Here is a 20,691-nt window from a genome sequence, read left to right on the forward strand (position 1 = left end):
AGAGATGGCTCAGAGGTTAAGAGCACCGGCTGCTCTTCCAGAGGTCCTGAGTTCAATCCCCAGCAACCACATGGTGGTTCATACCCATCTATAGGGAGATCTGTGTGCAGGCAGAATGCTGTATAAATAATAAACAAATCTTTAAAAAAAATAATAAAAATAAATAAAATTTAAAAAAAGTACACCTACAACTCTCTCTCTCTTTTATTTTTATTTTTTTTTTTGAGACAGGGTTTCTCTGTGTAGCCCTGGCTGTCCTGGACTCACTTTGTAGACAAGGCTGGCCTTGAACTCACAGAGATCTGCCTACTTCTGCCTCCCTGAGTGCTGGGATTAAAGAAGAGGATATTGCTTAAGAGTATGTACTTAAACAAGAGTACGTTCAGCCACCACTACTGGATAGGATGTACTCTTGAACAAGAGTGCAAGGTTACGCTGTCATAGTGTGGACACCTGTCCAACATTCCCCAACACCAGACCAATTTAATGAAACAAACAATAAGTATTATTTTAAAAACTGTTGTATTCAAAATCAATAATAAACTTTAGGGTAAGTAAGCTTTAAAACAAAAGCTTAGGAACAAAAATAAATAATTTACATAACCCAGTTTTTGGAGTAAATCCATTCCCAGCCATAGGACTCTAAGCCTAGGACAGACCCATGGGAAACTCTCATAGTTGATTATCATGAAGAACAGTAGCAAAAAAATCAGAAGGCTGAGTAGAATCTTAAACAACCCAAACATTGGCTTTCCTTTCTTTGTTTTAAGACAGTATTTACTCTGTAGTTCAGACTGGCCTGAAATTCATTACATATACTCAGGACAGTCTCAAATTTACGGTACTCTCCTGCTTTAGCTTCCTTAATGCTGGGATTACTGGCATAAGCTACCACACCCAGCTTCAAACACTGAATTTAATGTTTTAATTTAAAAATAACAAAACTTTGTAATTTTATACACAATCCAATATAATGCTAAAATAATCAGCATTTTAGCTTGAAGAAGTGTTGTATAACAGGGGTGGGACACTATAAATGAAGTCTTCAAGCCCTGAAGTACAAATAAAAGTGGGTATGTGGTGGGATAAAAAATCCAGACACTAACCCGAGGGACATCTGAAGGCTTGCATCCTTTATTACTGTGATGGCTTTGAAGTTACGACTGTTTGACATGTAGAACCTTCAGCACATTAGATACAGGCTTTATTCTCTCTCTTTTTTTTCACAGTAATTTAAAACTCATCTTGACTGTGTTCAGACCTTCAGTCTTATGGGTAGATTCCAGAAGTCTGCGTGTGATGAAGAGTAACATGAAGAATTGCTGTAGTGCCCTCATTTCATACTTCCTTGTACACAATGAATCACTTTGGGAATTTATTCCAGGGTCTATGTACACAAAAGCATCAAGAAGAAAATGTTCTCCACTGCTGCATAAAAATGTGTACAGTGCTTCAGGAATGGAACGTCTGCTCTGCCAAGCCAGGCTTCAGGCATTTTTGCCGTAGAAGATGAAAGGCTCCTTCTTCCCGTTTTATTGCTGTATGGTTCTGCATATTAATCATCCAGCCCTGGTGTTTCTCCTTGTTGGATCCTAGATGCTATTCTGATAGCTTCTTCCAGAGATGGCTGCTCTCCAAGCTGAAACCAGAACACACACACAACAAACATTAATAATCCACAGCCTACCCTGGATAATGCCAAAGAACTGTTAAATGGTAGAAGCGCAATTTCTCTCTGTAATTCTGATGCTTGGATTGCTGAAATATAAGTGTTAACTCGATCACTAATAACATAAAATCAAAACTTCTACATATGAGAAAAATGGAGCTTATTTAAATTCTTCAAATCAAAACTTCTACATATGAGAAAAATGGAGCTTATTTAAATTCTTCAAATTCTTCAAATGTGGCTTATTTAAGTCACCACAGACAATGGAGCGATTCTTCAGCCACTAGCTTCTATACTCATGAACTAAAGAAAACTAACCAATGGCTGGCATTTTCCTGTTTATCAAGTCAACATGAGGAAAAACTACTTTCCCTGTACAGAGGGTCTCTGCACCTGGCATGTAGGATTTTATATTCTCTATTGGGAACCAGGGACTCTTCCCCAGTAGTTGCTCTTTCCACAGGCCTGGTTTTGAGTGGGACTCTGTGGGCACTCTTAACAGAATTACTGAGGATTTGTTTAGAGCAGGTTTAGAGCTACTCTAAGGAGTAGCTACCATGTGCTTTATAGAAACCTGCCTCATTAGACACCATCTGGACAGTGAAGATGGTTGCCTAGGTACACACATAGACACATGCCTAACAGCTTCTCTCTAACTATAAATTCCCCAGAATATGCACAGCAAAGGTGGTAAAGAACATGTTAGTTTATGTTTTGAGTAAGGTCTCATGTAACTTGGGCAAATGACCTTCCACTTCTGATCTTCCTGCCTCCAATTTTTGAGTGCTCAGATGACAGGCCCACGCCACCAGGCCTGGCTCATAAGATGTTGAAACTAGAAGCCAAGCATGCTAAACATGCACTCTATCAACTAAGCTACATCCCTAGCCCAGGTTGGTGGTTATTTTGCTTTTCTCAGACAAGGTCTCTCTACATAGCCTTGGATGACCTGGAACTCACTCTGTAGACCAGGCTGGCCTCAACCACAGAGATCCGCCTGCCTTTGCCTCCTAAGTGCTGGGGTTAAAGGTACTTGCCACCACTGCCCGGCTTCTGGTCTTCCTGGGATCACCTCGATTATAGTAATTGTCTTAAATCAAGTTAGGCACGCAGATGATTTTGCACATGGTATAGACACAGAAAAGTTTCTTGTACCGACACACAGTTGCCGGTACTGCTTCTGTTCACCTAATCTGTACTCACCTGAACTGCAATCTGGGTGCCGTTGGATGTTGCCACTAAGGTCAGAGGTCTGGTTTCTGTAGTTACTAAATGATGGCTATGTTGTTGGTGTCCCATTTCTGAAGAGGCTGTATGGAATGCTGTCAGGTCTTGAGCCACAATTGCAACCTTGAGTGAAGCAAAATAAATAAAACACACATGAAAAGTTAATATCTATAACTCAAAAAGTCTACTTTGTGTGAAGGACCAGAGATGTGCAGGCACTTACTGCTGGAACAGACCTTAGGCATTGCCGAGGCTGGGCTCTTTAATTTGAGGAAGTTAAGGCTCAGAGAGAAGACTTACCTACAGTCTACAGTCATGAAGCAAGGTAATGGCAAAACAGTTACAAGATACTGAGAAATGGATCTCTTAGTTTACCTCCTAGGGAGACGACGCTGTCCCTAGGTTCTGTTACCCTAAGTAGATGCTGAGGAAGTTACAAATGTTGACTAATCCACACCACAGATGTCTATTTATACCTGACTGTGGATTGGACTATCTTCTTCTTGCATTTACAATTAGATTTCCACTTAACTGCTGAGCCTGGAAGGATTGGTGACATTACTGACAAACAGTAACATCTCCTTAGACACATTCCCCACCTTAGACTCATGGATCTTTGCAGTATCTCCTGAAACCTCTAACTGGAAAGGCTAACCCAGCCACAATTACAGCTTAAAATCTTTTGTTTTATGTGTATGGGTGTTTTGCCTGCATGCATGTTTGTGTACCACTTGTGTGCCAGGTGCTGAAGAAGGCCAGCAGAGAGAATCAGATACCTTGGAACTGGAGTTAGAGATGGTTGCTGTGTGTGTGTGTGTGTGTGTGTGTGCGCGCGCGCGCCCTTGGAGGGCAGCTGGAGTTTCAGGCAGCAAGCTGCCTTATGTGTGTCCTGGAAACTGAATCTGGGTCCTCTGGAAGAGCAGCAATCACTCTTAACCAATGAGCTGTCTCTCCAGTTCCTCATTTCATCATACTGGGAACATTATGGTGTTGGTGCAATTGTAACTCCTATTTACAGGTGGAGGAAAAAAACAGCTTCAAGGACTAACTGGCTAAAGAAGCTATGAAACTGGGATCCAGCATGAAATTCATGTGCCTAAATAGAAATGTACAACACAAGTTCTGAACAACTTTTGACAGTGATGTATATATTGACTAACAGCAAACTAAAGTACTTACCTGCTGTCCTTCTGTGCCCTCAGTAGTGACCATAGCAACAGAGTGTGTTCCTGTTGAGGAGATGACTGCATCGTGAGTGGGGACTGTGATGGGTGTGCCGTCCTGTGTTACCATGGTGATGGTGTTGCCAATGGCCTGCATGTCTGCTTGAGATATGTTGACCTGCAAATACAGTGCATTTTACAAATCAGTAAATATTTTTTGTTACACTTGGCAATCTTTTTTTTTTTTTAATTTTTTTCTCTTTTATAATGAAACAAAGTTTCTCAGTGTAATAGCTCTGGCTGTTCTGGAACTCACTCTGTAGACCACACTGGCCTTAAACTCACAGATCTGCCTGCCTCTACCTCCCAAATGTTGTGATTAAAGTCGTGAGCCACCACACTCGGCTCTTTACAAACTTTTTAAATTCAAACTTTTTAAATACAAACTTCTATTACTTCAAATCTGCATCTGACACTACTGTCTCAAGAAAACCCAAAAATCCTGTCTCAAAAATCAGAGAGAGGGGCTGGAGAGATGGTTCAGAGGTTAAGGGCACTGGCTGCTCTTCCAGAGGTCCTGAGTTCAATTCTTAGCAACCACACGGTATCTCACAACCATCTATAATGAGACCTAGTGCCCTCTTCTGGTGTGCAGGTGTACATGAAGATAAAAGTACTCATATCCATATAAACAAATAAATAAATATTAAAAAAATCAGAGAGAGAGAGAGAGAGAATTCCAGGCCAGCTTGAGCTATATCAAACAATTTTAAAAACAAAAGCTATCAAAACAAAGAAAGGCAGATTTGTGGTAGTTCCCACAAATCTAGCTTCAGACCTTGGAAAATAAGGCAGGAGAATGTCCATAAAAAGTCCTGGTCTACAAAGAGCTCTAGGCTAGCAGGGCTACCTAGTGAGACCCTCTGTCAAAAACCACCAAAGCAAACCAAATTCCAAAACAAAATAAAGAAACAAAAGGTACACTGACTGCAGGAGACAAGTTCTAATACAGATGGGCAGAAAAAGGGCTCTCCATGCAAGACTGCAAGACACAGCATAGGAGGGCAAAGAAACCCGGATAGCCATGTGCTTTTTTTTTTTCCCCCTCTCTTGTTTTTTTTTCTTTTTTTTTTTTTAACCAAAACTAAAACAACTCTAGTAAATGCTGGGAAATGAACTTAGGACCCCTGGAAGAACAATCAGTGCCCTTAACTGCTGACACATCTCCATTATTTTTATTAAAAATTCATTTATTTATGTATATTAATACTCTATTTGCGTGTTTGCCTGCATGACAGAAAAGGGCATCAGATCCCAGTATAGACAGTTGTGAGCTACCATATGGTTGGTGGGAATTGAACTTAGGATTTCTGGATGAGCAGCCAGTGTTCTTACCACTGAGCCGTCTCTCAAGCCCCCATTTCCATTACTTTTGAAGCTCACAGTCTCCTTATGGTTTTGATCTACACTTCCCCTTTGAGCCAAAACCCCCCAAAATCATTCAGATTCTATGGACACAATATCCTCTATTATTATTACTTCATACAAAAATTTTCAGCAGACTATGGAAAACCTGTGGGAGATCTACCACTGCCTACAGCAGCAGTTCTCAACTTGTGGGCTGTAACCCTTCGGGGTCAAATGACAGTTTCATAGGGGTCTAAGACCTAAGATCACTGGAAAATAGATATTTGCATTATAATTCCTAACAGCAGCAAAATTACTTGCATATTAGCAATGAAAATAATTTCATGGTTAAGCTCACCACAACATGAAGAACTCTATTCATGGGGTGCAGAATTAGGAAGGTTGAGAACCACTGCACTAGGGGCGTAAGTTCAAAAATCATGCTTTGCTATTCAAGGGTTTCCTCCATGGGGACCCAGCCCATCTTTCAGTCCCAGGTGCAGAAATATTTCTTGGCTGTTAGTAGATACTTACATGTTGAGTCCCATCCTGGGATATGAGTGTAACCTGCTGGCTCAATCCAGACTGGGTTACTGTGGCCACTTGTGTAGATACAATGTCCTCTCCTTCTACACCTGTGACGTAAGTGATCTGGGGCCCTTTAAGAACATCATCACCTTGACCTGTTTAAAACAAATAATTTACTTGACCAACTCATCTATTTGGACAACATCAGAGATTTTAAATATGAAACAGAAAATGGAATAGAGAGCCAGGCATGTTAGTGCATGGCTGTCATTCTAGTAGTGGGGAAGTGGTTCAAGGGCAGCCTTGGTTACACAGGAAGTTCAAGGCCAATCTGTGCTGTACAAAACCTTGTCTCAAGAAACAAACAAAAGAAAGCAAAACCCTATTTTTATATTCTAAACCATGAAAATAGTTTTCAGGACCATTTCTTAATTCTTATATCTTCACTTCTACCAAGCCAAGCCATGCCAAATCACACCAAATCAAACCCTATCCACCAACTTGAAGTGTCCTCATTTTGGAAGGACTCTCCTTTACAGGTACATGGGATGATCATGTGCAACTGTGCACATCTATACTGGGGACATGGAAGGGAGGAATTATACACAAAGATAGATTTGCCCTTTCAGTAGGGCAAGTCCAGACCAAGTTTCTGAAGTCACTTCAGACTTATGAAGGTAATAAAAGAGTCTGTATAACATTAACCACAAACCCGAATGGCTTGTACACACAGCCTGATAATTTATTGTTTTTACAGACGTGACCCATAGTACACAATGACATCACTGTGTAAAGACCATGCAATGGCTTGTTGTCTGGGATACGGTTAATCATTTAATGAGTGACAGAAAAGGAACTCCAGTCCAGTCCTTTTTTTTTTTTTTTTCCACAAAGAATCAGCAAGCAAAGGACAATTTTAACAGCCAGAACTACTAGACTGGGCAACTAGGAAGATTATGACCTCTCTCTTCTCTAACAATTACCAGCTTCCATTGGGCAAGAAAGAAAGGGAAACTGATCTAAGAATACTAGTATATGAAGGATTTTAGTGTGCAAATCTAACTAGTATGTGTTCAGATGGCAATAGTCACTGAGATGTTCTACATACATTATTTTGTGCCTTTTCTTTTCATAGTTGTTTATATACTATTAATTAAAAGGTTTACAAACCCTGGGCATCATGTGAGAGAAAGGAGCATATATACACAGACATGGAAAAAAGGCAGGCTTTTCCCTTTGCAAGCTCCTTGCAGGTTGGTAGTTCAGACCAAAGAAAGGTGCATGCATGTGCACGCTGAGGTTCGAGGCTGACAGGAGTCTTCCTTGACAGCTTTTCATTACTCATCAACGCAGGGTCTCTCAGTTGACCCCAGGGTCACTGATACAGCTAGTGCAGCTAGCCACACGCTCGGATTCCAAGCACTGGAATTACAGGTAGAACCCCAAGTGACATCTGGTGATCCTAACTCTGGTCCTCACATTTGCTGCTACAATAGCACTTTAACAATGGTGTCATCTCCCAATCCCCACCGCCTATTTCTTTTTAAATTAAAAAGATTAGCAGTTATATCTTTGTTTCTTCTTTCTCATTAGCAACTTTGACGTATAAAGCATGTTCTTATTAAGTGTAGTCACCACGCTACACAATGTCTCCAGGACTTGCTCCCCCACTGAAATGCAAGTTATTGGCTATTCTGTACTTACTTTGTAGACCAGGCTGGCCTCAAACTCACAGAGATCCCCCTGCCTCTGCCCCTCTGAGGGATGGGATTACAGGTGTTCGCCACCACACCCAATTCAACAACTTTTTATTTATTTATTCATTTATTCATTTATTATTACAAGGTTCTGTCTACACATACACCTGCACACCAGAAGAGGGCACCAGATCTCATTATAGATAGTTGTGAGCTACCATATGGTTGCTGGGAATTGAACTCACAACCTCTGGAAGAGCAGCCAGTGCTCTTAACCTGTGAGCCAGCTCTCCAGCCTTCAACAACATTTTTTAAAATTTATTTATTTATTATTTATTACTATTTATTTACTTCATATCCTAGCTGTGGTCCCCTCCCCGTCAACTTTTTTTTAAAAATAATTTATTTAATTTTTATTTTATGTACATTAGTGTGAAGGCATCAGATTCCTTGGAATTGGGGGCATAGACAATTGTGAGCTGCCATGTGGGTGCTGAGAATTGAACTGGAGTCCTTTGGAAGAGCAGACAGTGCTCTTAAACACTGAGCCATTTCTCCAGCCCCCCCCCCCCCCTTTTAACTTAAATATTTCTGAACATTTCACTCAGGTTGCAGAAAATGAGAAAAGAAGTCTCCTTTTCCCCAGCAGAACTGCTATACTGGCCAGGTTTTCTCCAAAGTCTCCAACTTGCTTTCCTGTCACCAAGCACCCAGCCCTTTCCATGTGCCAAACCCTCCTATGTGCAGGACCCCTGCCTTAGACATGTTCCCTTCCTTCCCCCAGACCTTGTTTCTTTGCCTCCTTCACACCATCTGCCCTCGTAATCTTTCCAAGAACACTTCTTCAGGAAGCTTTCTCTGCTCTCCCCTAAGATCCAAAGTTCTTCCCCTTTCACAGCTCAGAGCACCTGTGTCTTTCTGAGCACTTGCCACAGTTGTAAATGAAGTTTGTGGATTATACAAATGAAACTGAAGGATTTGAGAAAACAGCATGGGTTATGTGGTCATAACTGATTTTCAAACACAAAACAGATAGAATTGTCAAAGCCCTCACCTGGGGGAGGCTCAAAGAAGGCTTCCTGCTCCTCCTCAATGGGCTCTGTGTCATTGTGGGCTGTCCGTTTGTGCATGGCCAGCGTGGAGATCTGTTTGTATGTCTTCCCACAGTGGTTACAGTTGTATGGTTTAGAATGAGTGTGAACGACATGGTGTTTATACAAACTGGAATATTCTGTAAACCTTTTGTCACACCCAGGAACTGTACAGACATATGGCTTTTCTCCTAAATAAAGAAGACACACAAAAAAGTCAGTTTTTACATAGGTAGGCATACTTACTCTAGCTGAAGAGTGAGGCTTGTAAAACCAACCAACCAAATCATCTATTGCTATAACTCAGGGGTAGAACGCTGGATTAGCATGCATGGTGTAGAGCCCAACCCTAGCAATGGGTAGGTATGTTTGTGTGAGGTGTCCCTTCTTTTTTATTTTTTATGTGCACTGGTGTTCTGCCTGCATGTATGTATGCGTGAGAGTGTCAGATCTCAGAGTTACAGACAGTTGTGAGCTGCCATGTGGGTGCTGGAAATTGAACCCAGGTCCTCTGGAAGAGCAGTCAATGCTCTTAACCACTGAGCTACCTCTCCAGCTCCAAGGTGTCCAGAGGTGTCCCTTTTCATTCTGAGATCAAATAACACACAAGAAAAAATTCCTTATGTTTTTGAGCTGGCTCAAAAGTAGCCTGAGTGGCTGGAGAGATGGTTCAGTGGTTAAGAGTGCTCCCTTCTCTTGCACAGAACCAGAGTTCAGTTCTCAGCACTCACTTAAGGTGGCTTACAACCAACTGGAACGCCACCTCCAGGGGACCCAATACCGCCTTCAAGTCTCCATGGGCCTGCACTTGTATGCATACCCTCTCCCTCATACACGTAATTAGAGAAGAAAATCCTTGTGAGATATGTGGCACACATCATAATCACAGCACTTGAGAGGCAGAGGCATTCCTGGGAGTCCAGTGGTAGCATGGTTGGTCTATATAATGAATTCCGGGCGCGTGTGGGTCATAGTGCGATTAAATACATGTGCTAATCACCTATTACTGAATCTGAAACTCACTGATTTGACTAGCGAGGCTGCCTTCCCAGAGATAGGATAAAAGGCACATTTTTGCCATGCCCAGCTCTTCCTGTGGGTGCAGGAGATCTGAACTCAGATCCTCGTGCTTGTGTGGAAAGCACTTATCAATTATGGCATTTCTGCAGCCCATTACAGTGTCTGATTCTATGGTGTTTGACTGATGCTTTCAGTTTTGGGCTAGGTGTCAAGGTATTAGGAAGAATTATAAACTAGTCTCTAATTCTTCTTATAAATTAAGGAAAAATTATGTGTATATCTGTGTAGGTGTGTGCACATGAGTGCAGGTTCCCAAAGAAGCCAAAATCGGCATAAGATCCCCTCAAGCTAGAGTTACAGGCAGTTGTAAGCTACGTGTGTGTGTGTGTGTGTGTGTGTGTGTGACCAAATCAGGTCTTCTGCACGAACAAATTTCAGGAACAGTACTTGCTCTTAACTGAGCCATCTCTTCAGCCCTTTATAAATTAAAAACAATAGGTTTTGTTTGTTCATTTGCATGAGACAGTTATTCTATGTAGCCCTGGCTATCCTAGAACTCAGTATATAGACCAAGCTGGCCTCCAATTCGGAGATCCTCTAGGCTCTGCCACAAAGAGTGCTGTAATTAAAGGCATGTGGCACTACTAAAATTTATGTGTATGGGTATTTTTCCAACATATATGCCCAACTGTGTGCAGTGCTCAAGGAGGCCAGAAGAGGGCATAATTTTCTCTGGAAGTGGAATTACTGATGGTTTAGGCCCCATGTGGGTGCTGGAAACCAAAGTCTGGGTTCTCTGAAAGAGCAGCAGTGCTTGTACCCACAAAGGCATCTCTTTAGCCCTTTTTTTGTAAGCTTTAAAAAAATTATGTTCGGGGCTGAAGAGATGGCTCAAAGTACTGGCTGCTCTTCAAGAGGTCCTAAGTACAATTCCCAGCAATCATATGGTGGCTCACAACCATCTGTAATGAGATCTGGTTCCCTCTTCTGGAGTGTAGACACACATGAAGGCAGAACACTGTATACATAATAAATAAATCTTTTAAAAAAATTATGTTCATGCTGGGCATTGTGGCACATGCCTGTAATCCCAGTACTCAGGGAGACAAAGGCAGGTGGATCTCTGTCTACAAAGGGAGTCCAGGAAAGCCAAGGCTACACAGAGAAACCCTGTCTTGGGGAAAAGAAAAATGTTTATGCTGGGTGGTGCCGGTGTACATACACCTTTAATCTCAGTGCTCAGGAGGCAGAAGTGGGAGGATTTCTGTGAGTTCCAGGACAGCTTAGTCTGCAGAGTGCCAGGACAGCTAGAGCTACAAAGAGGAATCTTATCTTTAAAAAAAAAAAAAAAAAAAGTTCTTATTTTGAAGAAGGGTTGCAGAGGCAGACTGGGTGAGGGAAAAAGAAAGGACAGATGATTTTCTTTCTTCCTTTTGAGATAGTGTTTCTCTATGTAACCTTGGCTGTCCTGGAACTTGCTTTGCAGACCTGGCTAGCCTTCAACTCAGAGATCCACCTGCCTCTGCCTCTGCCCATGCTGGGATTAAACGCACCTGCTATCATTGCCCAGGGCAGTTGATTTTCTAAACAGGAAAATGGCTGCCAATTACAATTTGAAACATCAGCCTAATTGCTTTTTAGGCTGAAGCAGAAACCACCAGTAGGTGGCACCAAACAGCAAAAAAAGGGATCACATTTGACTGCAAGCTTTTCCCCCTTTGTTTCTAAGTGTCTCCTTAGCTTAGGCTGGCCTCCCACACATTGTATAGCTGAAGATGACATTGAACTCTGATTCTGCTGTATCCATCTGCCAAGTGCTGGGATTATGGTGTGCACCAGCATCCCTTCCCAAGATTTTCCCAAGAGCTTCCTCTTGCTGGCTGTACTGCCTTACATAATGTGCTCCATTACATTTTGAATCTTTTCTCCCTCCCTCTTTCCTCTCCCCTCCCTTCCTCCTTCTCTGCTTTCTTTCTTCCTTCCTTCTTTCCTTTCTGTCTTTCTGTAGTTCTGGGATCAAAAACAGACGCTACATTCAAACACTGTGTGGGGCTTTGCTGGAAGTCTGCAAAGGTTAGGCTGAAGTCTTCCATCTCTGGAGAGACATTTGTTCGGGCTTGCTCTATCATGGTAGATTCCCTTTTTTTAGTGGGGTTCTAAAATTCTCCCCTGATCTGGGTGACCTCAAATCTTGTAAAGAGCATCACATAGTCCTCAGGGCAGATTACAGGCTGGACTCTTTTTTGATAAGGAAACCAGTCCAGCAAGTATCTGGGAATTTCTAGAAATAATCCATCCTGCTAAGGATCTAAGTCTTCAGTAGTGACCTTCAATGGTAATTGGAGATTCCTCCCTTCAGCCCTAAGATAACTAGGTGCTGTGTTCTTCTTGTGATAGGACCATGCTCTTACATGGAAAATGAGGCACTGTGCCACTACATGTAACTCAAGTCTCCCTGACCCTGACACCAGAGAATCAAAACGTACTCACCCTCGAAATCCCCCCACTGCCCAAGATTTATAAATCCCTGCTGGGTTTTGCATGTGGAATGATACCATCAGCCTCCACCATGGCTGTCTGAGATTCCTCATTTACCCCTTGCTGTGCTGGGTCTCTGGACCTGCCCTCCACCCTATCAGGCCTGCTAGGACTGGGCTTTGCCAGGCCTGTATCTCGGCTGCAAACTGACCAAGCATAGGGTTTCACTTGCACCTCTGCCACGCTCAGCACAGAGCTTAACTAAGAGCTGTAACACTTTGGTATCACCATAGGCTTTGGAATGCTCTGAGTTTCTACTCCCACCAGCCATCTCATTCTAAAAGAGCTAAGTGGTTAACAGTCTGTGGAAAACCATTTTTCACATCCCGACTCGGGACACTCAGGCCTCCACCTAAAGCGCTCTAGCAGATCCTGAGAGAAACCACTCCATTAGGAAGCCAAGCTCCAGGCCCCTGCTGAAATCTAGGTTCCACCAAATGGAGAACGGCACACTGAGGCACTTACACACCTGCCTCTGGCTCTGCCTTCCCAGTGCTGGGATTATAGGTGTGCACCAGAACACATGTTGGCTCATCAAAGAAATGTTGTAGCTGCTTAGCCTCTTTTCATCATGTGAACTGGGAGGAAGAGAATAATTGAAAGAATCATTGAAAGACAGGGTCAAGGGCTGGGTGCAGTGGCGCACGCCTTTAATCCCAGTGCTGGGGAGGCAGAGGCAGGGAGATATCTGTGAGCTCAAGGCCAGCATGGTCTACCAAATGAATCCTGGACAGTCAAGGCTACACAGAAAAACATTGTTTAAAAAAAAAAAAGACAGGGTCAAGACAGCAGCAATCATTACCTGTGTGTATCCTCACATGGTTTTTATAATTAGTTGCGCTGGCAAATGCCCTCCCACAGCCTGGTTCTGTGCAGTAATAAGGCCTTTCTCCCGTGTGTGTCCTAATGTGCACTTTTCTGATATTTGATGTTGTAAAGGACCGACCGCAGCCTTCGATAGGACATTTAAAGGGCCTTTCTCCTAAAGATACAAAAGGGAATGAATTAAACAGTGCGAAAAATAAAATACACAGAGATGGAAATATCTCATCACATGGCTCCACCCATCTGCACCCTGTTGGCCCCAAGTTTCCCTTCTAAGTGTTGCTGTGTTTATGTAGTGTACCTTCTATTCAAAACTTGGGTTCACAGAAGAAAACTCAATGGTATTCAACACTCATTAGTAACTATAACTTTCCAAGATAGAATTGTCAAATGAGCAAGCTAAAAACTGAGCTGAGAAAAGCTTGGCCAAAATTTCAAGAGAAAAGATAAACAAAAAATAGGGCTAGGAATAGGATTCAGCAAGATGGCTTAGTGGGTATAAATGCTTGCTGTCAAGCCAAACTGCCTGAGTTGGATCCCTGGAACCCAAAGGATAAAAGGAGAGAATCAACTTCTGAAAACTGTTCTAAGTCCCTCTGCATGTGCCATGGTGCACATGTATAAACATACATACAAAATGCACATATAACAAAACAAAAAAGTGTGATCAAATTTTATTTTTAAAAAGGATTAAGTTTGAATCATAGGATTCACAAAAGCTTATTCCTACCTTATTTATTCTATTCTACCATAAAGAGAAATAATTCTGGGGGCCAGTAAAATGAAAGCCCTTTGTTACAACCTTAGTAACAGCTTGAGCTCTATCCCTGGGAACTCCATGGTAGACGGTGAGAACCAAGTTCTGTAAGATGTCTTCTGACATCCACACACAGTATAGTGTGTGAATCTATAATAATAAATGCAATAAAAAAGAAAATAACTTGCTTTTTCCTTAATCCAGTGCCTCACACAAAACATATCAAAATATCTGCTGAATATATATGTGTGTGCATACATATATATATATCATTTATTAGATCTTTCTCTCTTCTGGTTTTTTGAGACAGGGTTTAGCTATGTAGCCTTTGCTGTCTTGGATCTCACTCTGTAGACCTCAAACTCACAGAGATTCACCTGTCTATGACTCCAAGTGTTGGGATTACCATACCTGACCTCAGAGATTTCCTTTAGCAGCAGGTGAGAAATCCTGTACTTCAGGGTCTGTTCTCAATACGGCTACTTATCAAATGTGTAATCCTGCCTGGCATGGTGGCCCATGCCTGTGATCCCAGTACTCCAGGAGGCAGAGGCAGGCAGATCTCTGGAAGTTGGAGGCCATCCTGATCTACAAAGGGAATCTAGAACAGCCAAGGCTACACAGAAAAACTCTGTCTCAAAAAACAAAAACAAAATTCCTAGCCTAGTGCAGTCATACCACCCTGTGCTCACAGAACTGGAGAGGCTGCTGCAGAAGTATCACAAATCCAAGGTCAGCCTGGGATCTGTGATAGGTCAGCTATATGATAAGACCCATCAATCAAAAGAATAAAGACAAGAATTCCTGGTCTAGATATGATATTCTTTTTGTACTGGTACCTGTATGGGTTCTGATATGCTTCTGTAGGTCTCCTGAAGTTTTGAAAGATTTTGTACAATTATCTTCTGAACACCGATATGGCTTTTCTCCAGTATGAGTTCTGAAATGACTTTTTAATCCATAACCTTTAAGAAAAATTTAACAGAGTTAATAAAATGTAACTAATAATAAATTAATAAATTAATTAATTAATTAATAAAATGCAAAAAAAGAGAGAAAAATTTAAAATTAACTTTAGCAATTCAGTACTCCTCTAAACATGTATTTGGAGATTAACCTACGGAAACATGCAACAAATAACAAGGATAAAATACTAGGCAGATATAATAGGTTGATTATTAAAAATATACGAGGCAAGCTAGGTGTTGTGGCTCATGCCTATAATTCAGAAGGCTGAAACAGGAGGACTGCCATCAATTTGAGGACAGCCTGGGATGCAGTACCTCAAAACACAAACACACCAAAAAAACCCCCAATATTTAAAAAGGGTGGGGCTTGAGAGATCACTCCATGATTAAGTACAGTACACTAGCTGCTCTTGCAGAGGCCCTGGGTTGGCTTCCTAGCACCCCTGCAATAGAAGGCTTAGTTCTCTGTGGCTTCCTAGGCCTGTATTAGTTTTATTTTAAATCAGCCTTTTTTTTTTTTTTTTTTTTTTTTTTTTTTTTTTTTAAATAAGCCTTTTTTTTTTTTTTTTTTTTTTTTTTTGTGGGAGGGGAGGAAAGAGGGTTTTTATTATTTAGCCTTGGCTGGTCTGGAACACATTAGGTTCCAGGCTCGCCTCCAAATCAAGAGATCTGCCTGCCTCTGCCTCTCCAGTGCCTGGCTTTTAAAAGCATGGCTTTTCTTTTTCCTGGTAGTAGATAACAGATGGAAAAAGGAGCAGCAAATATGTAGGCAGGGCTAGTTCTCTGGAAAAAAGTGGTAACACAGAGAGGGACCCAGAGCAAGCAGGACAGAGGCTTGAGAGACTGAGGGGCTGGACAGATGGCTCCGTAGTTGCGAGTGTGTGCTGCTCTAGCACAGGACATGGGTTTGGGTTTAGCTCTCAGCCCAACACTTACATCAGGTGGCTCACAAGTGCCTCTAAGTTCAGTTCCAGATCTAATCACTTCTTTTGATTTATAAGGGTACCTGCACACACATGGTGGACATAAATTCATATATATAAATACAGAAAAAAAGTAAAAGAATAAAACATGACCATACGTTCTGTGGTCTCAGGAAATGGAAGGGGTCAGTTCCTGCCTTGGCTTGCTCTGGGCAATCCCTCACTGGAACTAAGAAGTAAAAAAAATAAAAAATGTATTTTTACCTGTCGCAAATGCTTTCCCACAGCCTGAATGCTCACACTGATAAGGCCGGTCTCCTGTGTGTGAGCGCTCATGGACCTGTTATTAAAACAAAAGCATGACTGTTTCCTTTTCTCCTCTGTAAGATGTTCTCAATATAAATCTATGTGTTTCCTCTACTAATAAATCGCTTTATCCCTCTACCCCTCTTTTTCTTTTATCATACTGGTGATTGAACCCAGGCCCTCAGATATGAGACACGGTACCTATCACTGAGCTATGTCACTAGTCCTGTTGTATACCTAGAAAAAAAATTTAAAAAGCAACGACCACAAAAACTATAGCCCAATAATTCTCAAAGCAGATGCAGATGTTACATAGCAACAAGGGTTCTTTCAAGCAAAAAAAAAAAAAAAAAAAAAAAAAAAGGGGTCATTTGAGTGCTGTTAGAGTGGTCACAGGAACTCCTATGACAGGTATGCTTGATGAGAATGAGGAAGAGAACATGTGGACAGGCTTCTCAAAGTGAACTGTGGCCTAGGACCAATGCTAGCAAGCCACGCATCTGAGCAAGGTTACACTGCTGTGTGGAGGAGTGGCCTTGGGTACCTGCTTTATCTCCTCCCTCCCTTTCTCCACCCACCTATCTATCTATCATCTATCTTTTCAGGTTGGCCTCAAACTCTCTGTAGCGAAGGATGACCTTGAGCTCTTGATACTGTGTCCCACCACACATAGTTATGGGGTCCTAAATCTAGATCCCAGGACATGCTAGGCAAACATTGAGCTACATCTCCAACTTGGAACCTGCCCTTCTAAGCCTCAAGGTCCCTTCTGTAGAGTCAGGCACACTACCCACCATCATGGCTGCCATGAAACATGAGTATGCATGCCAGTGCCAAACATTCATTTTAATGGGTTCATCTTCTTCATAATTTATATGAACAGTATTAATTTATTTAATTTCCATACCCTCTCTGTTAAGGGGATGTTATGTTATAGACATATATAGAGTCTCATGTACCCCAGCCTGCTTTTGCAGTGAGGGTGACCTTAATATTCTGAGGCATCTGCACTGATTATGGGCTGTGCCACCATGACCAGTTTATGTGGTGCTGGAGAATGACCAGGATCAGGCAAGTACTCTACTGAGTGAGTGACATCCCTAGCCTGAGATAAACAGGTTTTTTTTCAATTAATTTATTTTTATTTTATGTGCACTGGTCTTTTGCCTCCATATATATCTGTGTGAGGGTGTCAGATATTAGAGTTACAGACAGTTGTTAACTGCCATGTGGTTGCTGGGATAGAACCCAGGTCCTCTGAATGATAACTATAGGAGATATATTCTTAAAAAAAAAAAAAAAAGTATTTATTTATACAGCATTCTCTCTGCATGTGTGCCTACACACCAGAAGAGGGCACCAGATCTCACTAGAGATAGTTCTGAGCCACCATGTGGTTGCTGGAAATTGAACTCAGGACTTTTGGAAGAACAGCCAGTGTTCTTAACCTCCAGCCTTCCAGGAGGTTATGTCCCAAGACCATTATTATTCTAAACATACTTCCTGACACAAGGTAAGTTACTCATTAGATATGAGCTTTTTGTTAAAAGCCATGACATATTCTACTGTGTTTTGTCATAATTAAAATAAAAATAAATATCAAGGCTGGGTGTAGTAGCACATACCTTTAAAACAGCAGCCACCCAACCCACCAAATTAATAAAAATATCGCTTAGTGTGGTGGCATATACCTACAATCTCAGAAATCAGGAGGTAGAAAAGAGAGAAACTAAATCTAAGGTCAGGCTGAGCTACACACTGAGATGCTGCTTCAAAAACCAAGGAATGGCCAGGCGGTGGCGCAAGCCTTTAATTCCAGCACTCCAGAGACAGATCTCAGAGTTCGAAGCCAGCCTGCTCCACACAGTGAGTTCTAGGATAGCCAGGGCTATACAGAAAAACCCTGTCTCATAAACAAACAAATAAAACAAAACAAGAGCTGGAGACATAGGGCAATGGTAGAACACTAGACTAGCAAATGTAATACCCTGGATTCCAGCACCTTAAAAATAATTAAACAAAGAGAATGTTTGGCTCAAATATTTGAACAGTGGGATAGTCTTTTCCTTCTTGTACAACGCTTATTGATTGAACTTATGTCCTGTGATAACAGACAACTGCTCTATCACTGAGCCACATCCCCAGCCACAGGACAAATCAACATCAACTTCTGCTAGATTCCAGTGACTCACTGATCCTAGACTGATGAAATACAACTCTAAGAAAATTGTGTAAATTTTCTTAAATCCCAGCATTCTGGAAACAGAAGCAGGTGGATCTCTGTAAGTTCAAGGCCAGCCTTGTCTATAAAGCCAGTCCAGGAGAGCCATGGCAACACAGAGAAACCCTGTCTCAAAAAAAAACCAAAAATGAAAGTAAGTTCCATAACTGAAATGTACTAATTGTGTGCATGTGCATGCATGTATCCATAACTGAAATGTACTAATTATATGAGCATCTTCTGAATAGGAGTGAACAGGGCTGTCTGAGCTCAAGCATGTGAGCACACAGGGTCTGCCATAAGCAAGCATGGACTAGCTGCTTCTCTCTGCTATGTACCTTGAGATGATGAGCTGTTGTATAGAGTTTGCCACACCCGTCATATTTACACCGGAATGCCTTCTCTCCGCTTTGTTGAGATTTAGGAGTTACTCTCGTAGCATGTCCTTGTAAGACAATCTAGAAAAATAAAATACGACAGATAAAATAACTATTCTCAAGAATATCATTTAGCTGAGAGTCTAGCACTTCAAGTTAAGAAGTTTCATTCTGTTCTAAGACTGCAGTCAGTGCTCTGGAGCAGTTAAAAATGGCGGTGGAGGGTGGAGGCACACACCTGTGATCCCAGCACTCGGGAGGCAGAGGCAGGTGGTTCTTTGTGAGTTGGAGGCCAGCCTGGTAAAACAAAACAAAAAGTGGTACTCCAAGAGTGCAATCTAACCTCACTCACCGATCTCCTGCCACCTAGAAAGCCTCCTATATACATGTTAGTGCTATGGAACATTCCTGAAATCCCAGGATTTAGGCTGAGGCAGGAGGATCAGAAGATTAAGGCCAGACTAAGCTCTACAGTAAGAGTTTACCTAAAAATATCTAAATTAAACAAAATTTCTGTTGTAAATTGCTATTTCCTGATATACTCAAAGAATTCATCTCAACAGTTTATATATATATATATATATATATATATATATATATATATATATATATAAATATGTGTATATATATATAAAAGAAAATGGAATCTTGATATCAAATGTATATTTAATTTCAAAAACAATGATAAGGAGGGTGTTAGATCATTTGAATCTCCCATAAGAGATATAATCCACATGATCCCAGTCAACATTTAGATTCATCAGAAAATCATTTTTCTGGATGCAACACCATAAAAATATAAACAACAACACTTCTCCTATGGTCTTTTTTAAGAATACTATCTATTTCCAGCAAGCACTGAGGCCCTGGGTTCAATCCTCAGTACTGCCAACAACACAAAACAAACCCCAGAAATTCCAAAACCATAAAAATTGCAAATGGAAAGATGGCTCAGAGGTTAGGACCCAAGTTTGATTCCTAGCACCATGTCAGGCAATTCCTAACTGCCTTTAGCTGCAATGTCAGGGTGAAGCAAATGCCTCTGGCCTACAGGGTCGCTGATACTCACCTGCACATGTACTCTCGGATATCCATGTGTGCACACGTGCTTGCACACACATACATTTACACACACAATTCAAAATTAAAAAGAAAAAATGTAAACAAACAAGACTTTGGTTTTACATACCTGCATTTTTTTCTCTTGCTCATTTTCCCCAATCATTCCTGTACTTGATACACTTTCACTCCCATCAATGGACACCTAAAGTAATAAAAGAAAGCTTTTAAGGGTTTATTTATTTGCAGTGCTGGGAACTGAACCTAAGATCTCACACACATTAGATAAGCACTGTGCAAATAAACTATACCTCTGGCCCCAGGTGTTATAATTTGATAATGGTTAGGGCTGGCTGACATGCAGATTTATTATTAGCTATTATTGTGTAATTTAAAAATTCTGCCAAATGAAAAACTAATTGACTATTATTTATTTACGATCACTGTGCTGAGGATTGAGCCTACACCCATGTACTATAAATAGGCACTGTACTACTGAATCATATCAGGTCCTAACATTTCATGCAGTCCAGTCTGGTCGTGAACTCACTGTATAATCAAGGCAGAATCTGAATTCCTGATCTTTCTGCTTCCACGTCACTGATTCTGGGATTACAGTCATTTTCATACCCCAATCTCCACTCAAACTTTTAAATTGTATGAGAGGCATATGATTAGTGCAGGTTAAAAAAAAAATCAAGAACCTTCCCCATTCTCCTCTTTCATTCTTGTTTTTTTGAGAGAGGATTTTTCTGTGTAGCCTGGCTGCCCGGGAACTCACTCTGTAGACCAGTTTGGCCTTGAACTCAGAGGCCTCTGCCTCCCAAGCGCTGAGATTAAAGGCATGGGCCATCACTACCCGACCACTCTCTCTTTTTTAAGATGAGCTTTTATTATATGGTCCAAGTGGGTCTG

General features: G+C 41.4%; 1 protein-coding gene across 5 annotated transcripts in view; it reads right to left on the reverse strand.

Annotated features, from left to right (window-relative positions):
- Window positions 1-508: 508 nt before the first annotated feature.
- Znf143 (zinc finger protein 143) overlaps window positions 509-20,691 on the reverse strand; it is a 31,366-nt gene continuing 11,183 nt past the window's right edge. For all 5 annotated transcript variants that reach the window (XM_055627554.1, XM_055627556.1, XM_055627555.1 and 2 more), the window contains 10 exons: window positions 19,907-19,981; window positions 18,679-18,798; window positions 16,078-16,153; window positions 14,762-14,887; window positions 13,143-13,322; window positions 8,746-8,973; window positions 6,001-6,149; window positions 4,076-4,237; window positions 2,873-3,019; window positions 509-1,639 (listed from right to left, as the gene is read on the reverse strand). In XM_055627554.1, the coding sequence (XP_055483529.1) occupies window positions 1,556-1,639; window positions 2,873-3,019; window positions 4,076-4,237; window positions 6,001-6,149; window positions 8,746-8,973; window positions 13,143-13,322; window positions 14,762-14,887; window positions 16,078-16,153; window positions 18,679-18,798; window positions 19,907-19,981 (1,347 nt within the window). In that variant the 3' untranslated portion in view covers window positions 509-1,555. The remainder of the gene's footprint in view (window positions 1,640-2,872; window positions 3,020-4,075; window positions 4,238-6,000; window positions 6,150-8,745; window positions 8,974-13,142; window positions 13,323-14,761; window positions 14,888-16,077; window positions 16,154-18,678; window positions 18,799-19,906; window positions 19,982-20,691) is intronic.

This window comes from Psammomys obesus, unplaced genomic scaffold (genome assembly GCF_907164565.1).
Source record: "Psammomys obesus unplaced genomic scaffold, mPsaObe1.curated_primary_1811, whole genome shotgun sequence".
In the NCBI taxonomy this organism is placed as follows: Eukaryota; Metazoa; Chordata; class Mammalia; order Rodentia; family Muridae; genus Psammomys; species Psammomys obesus.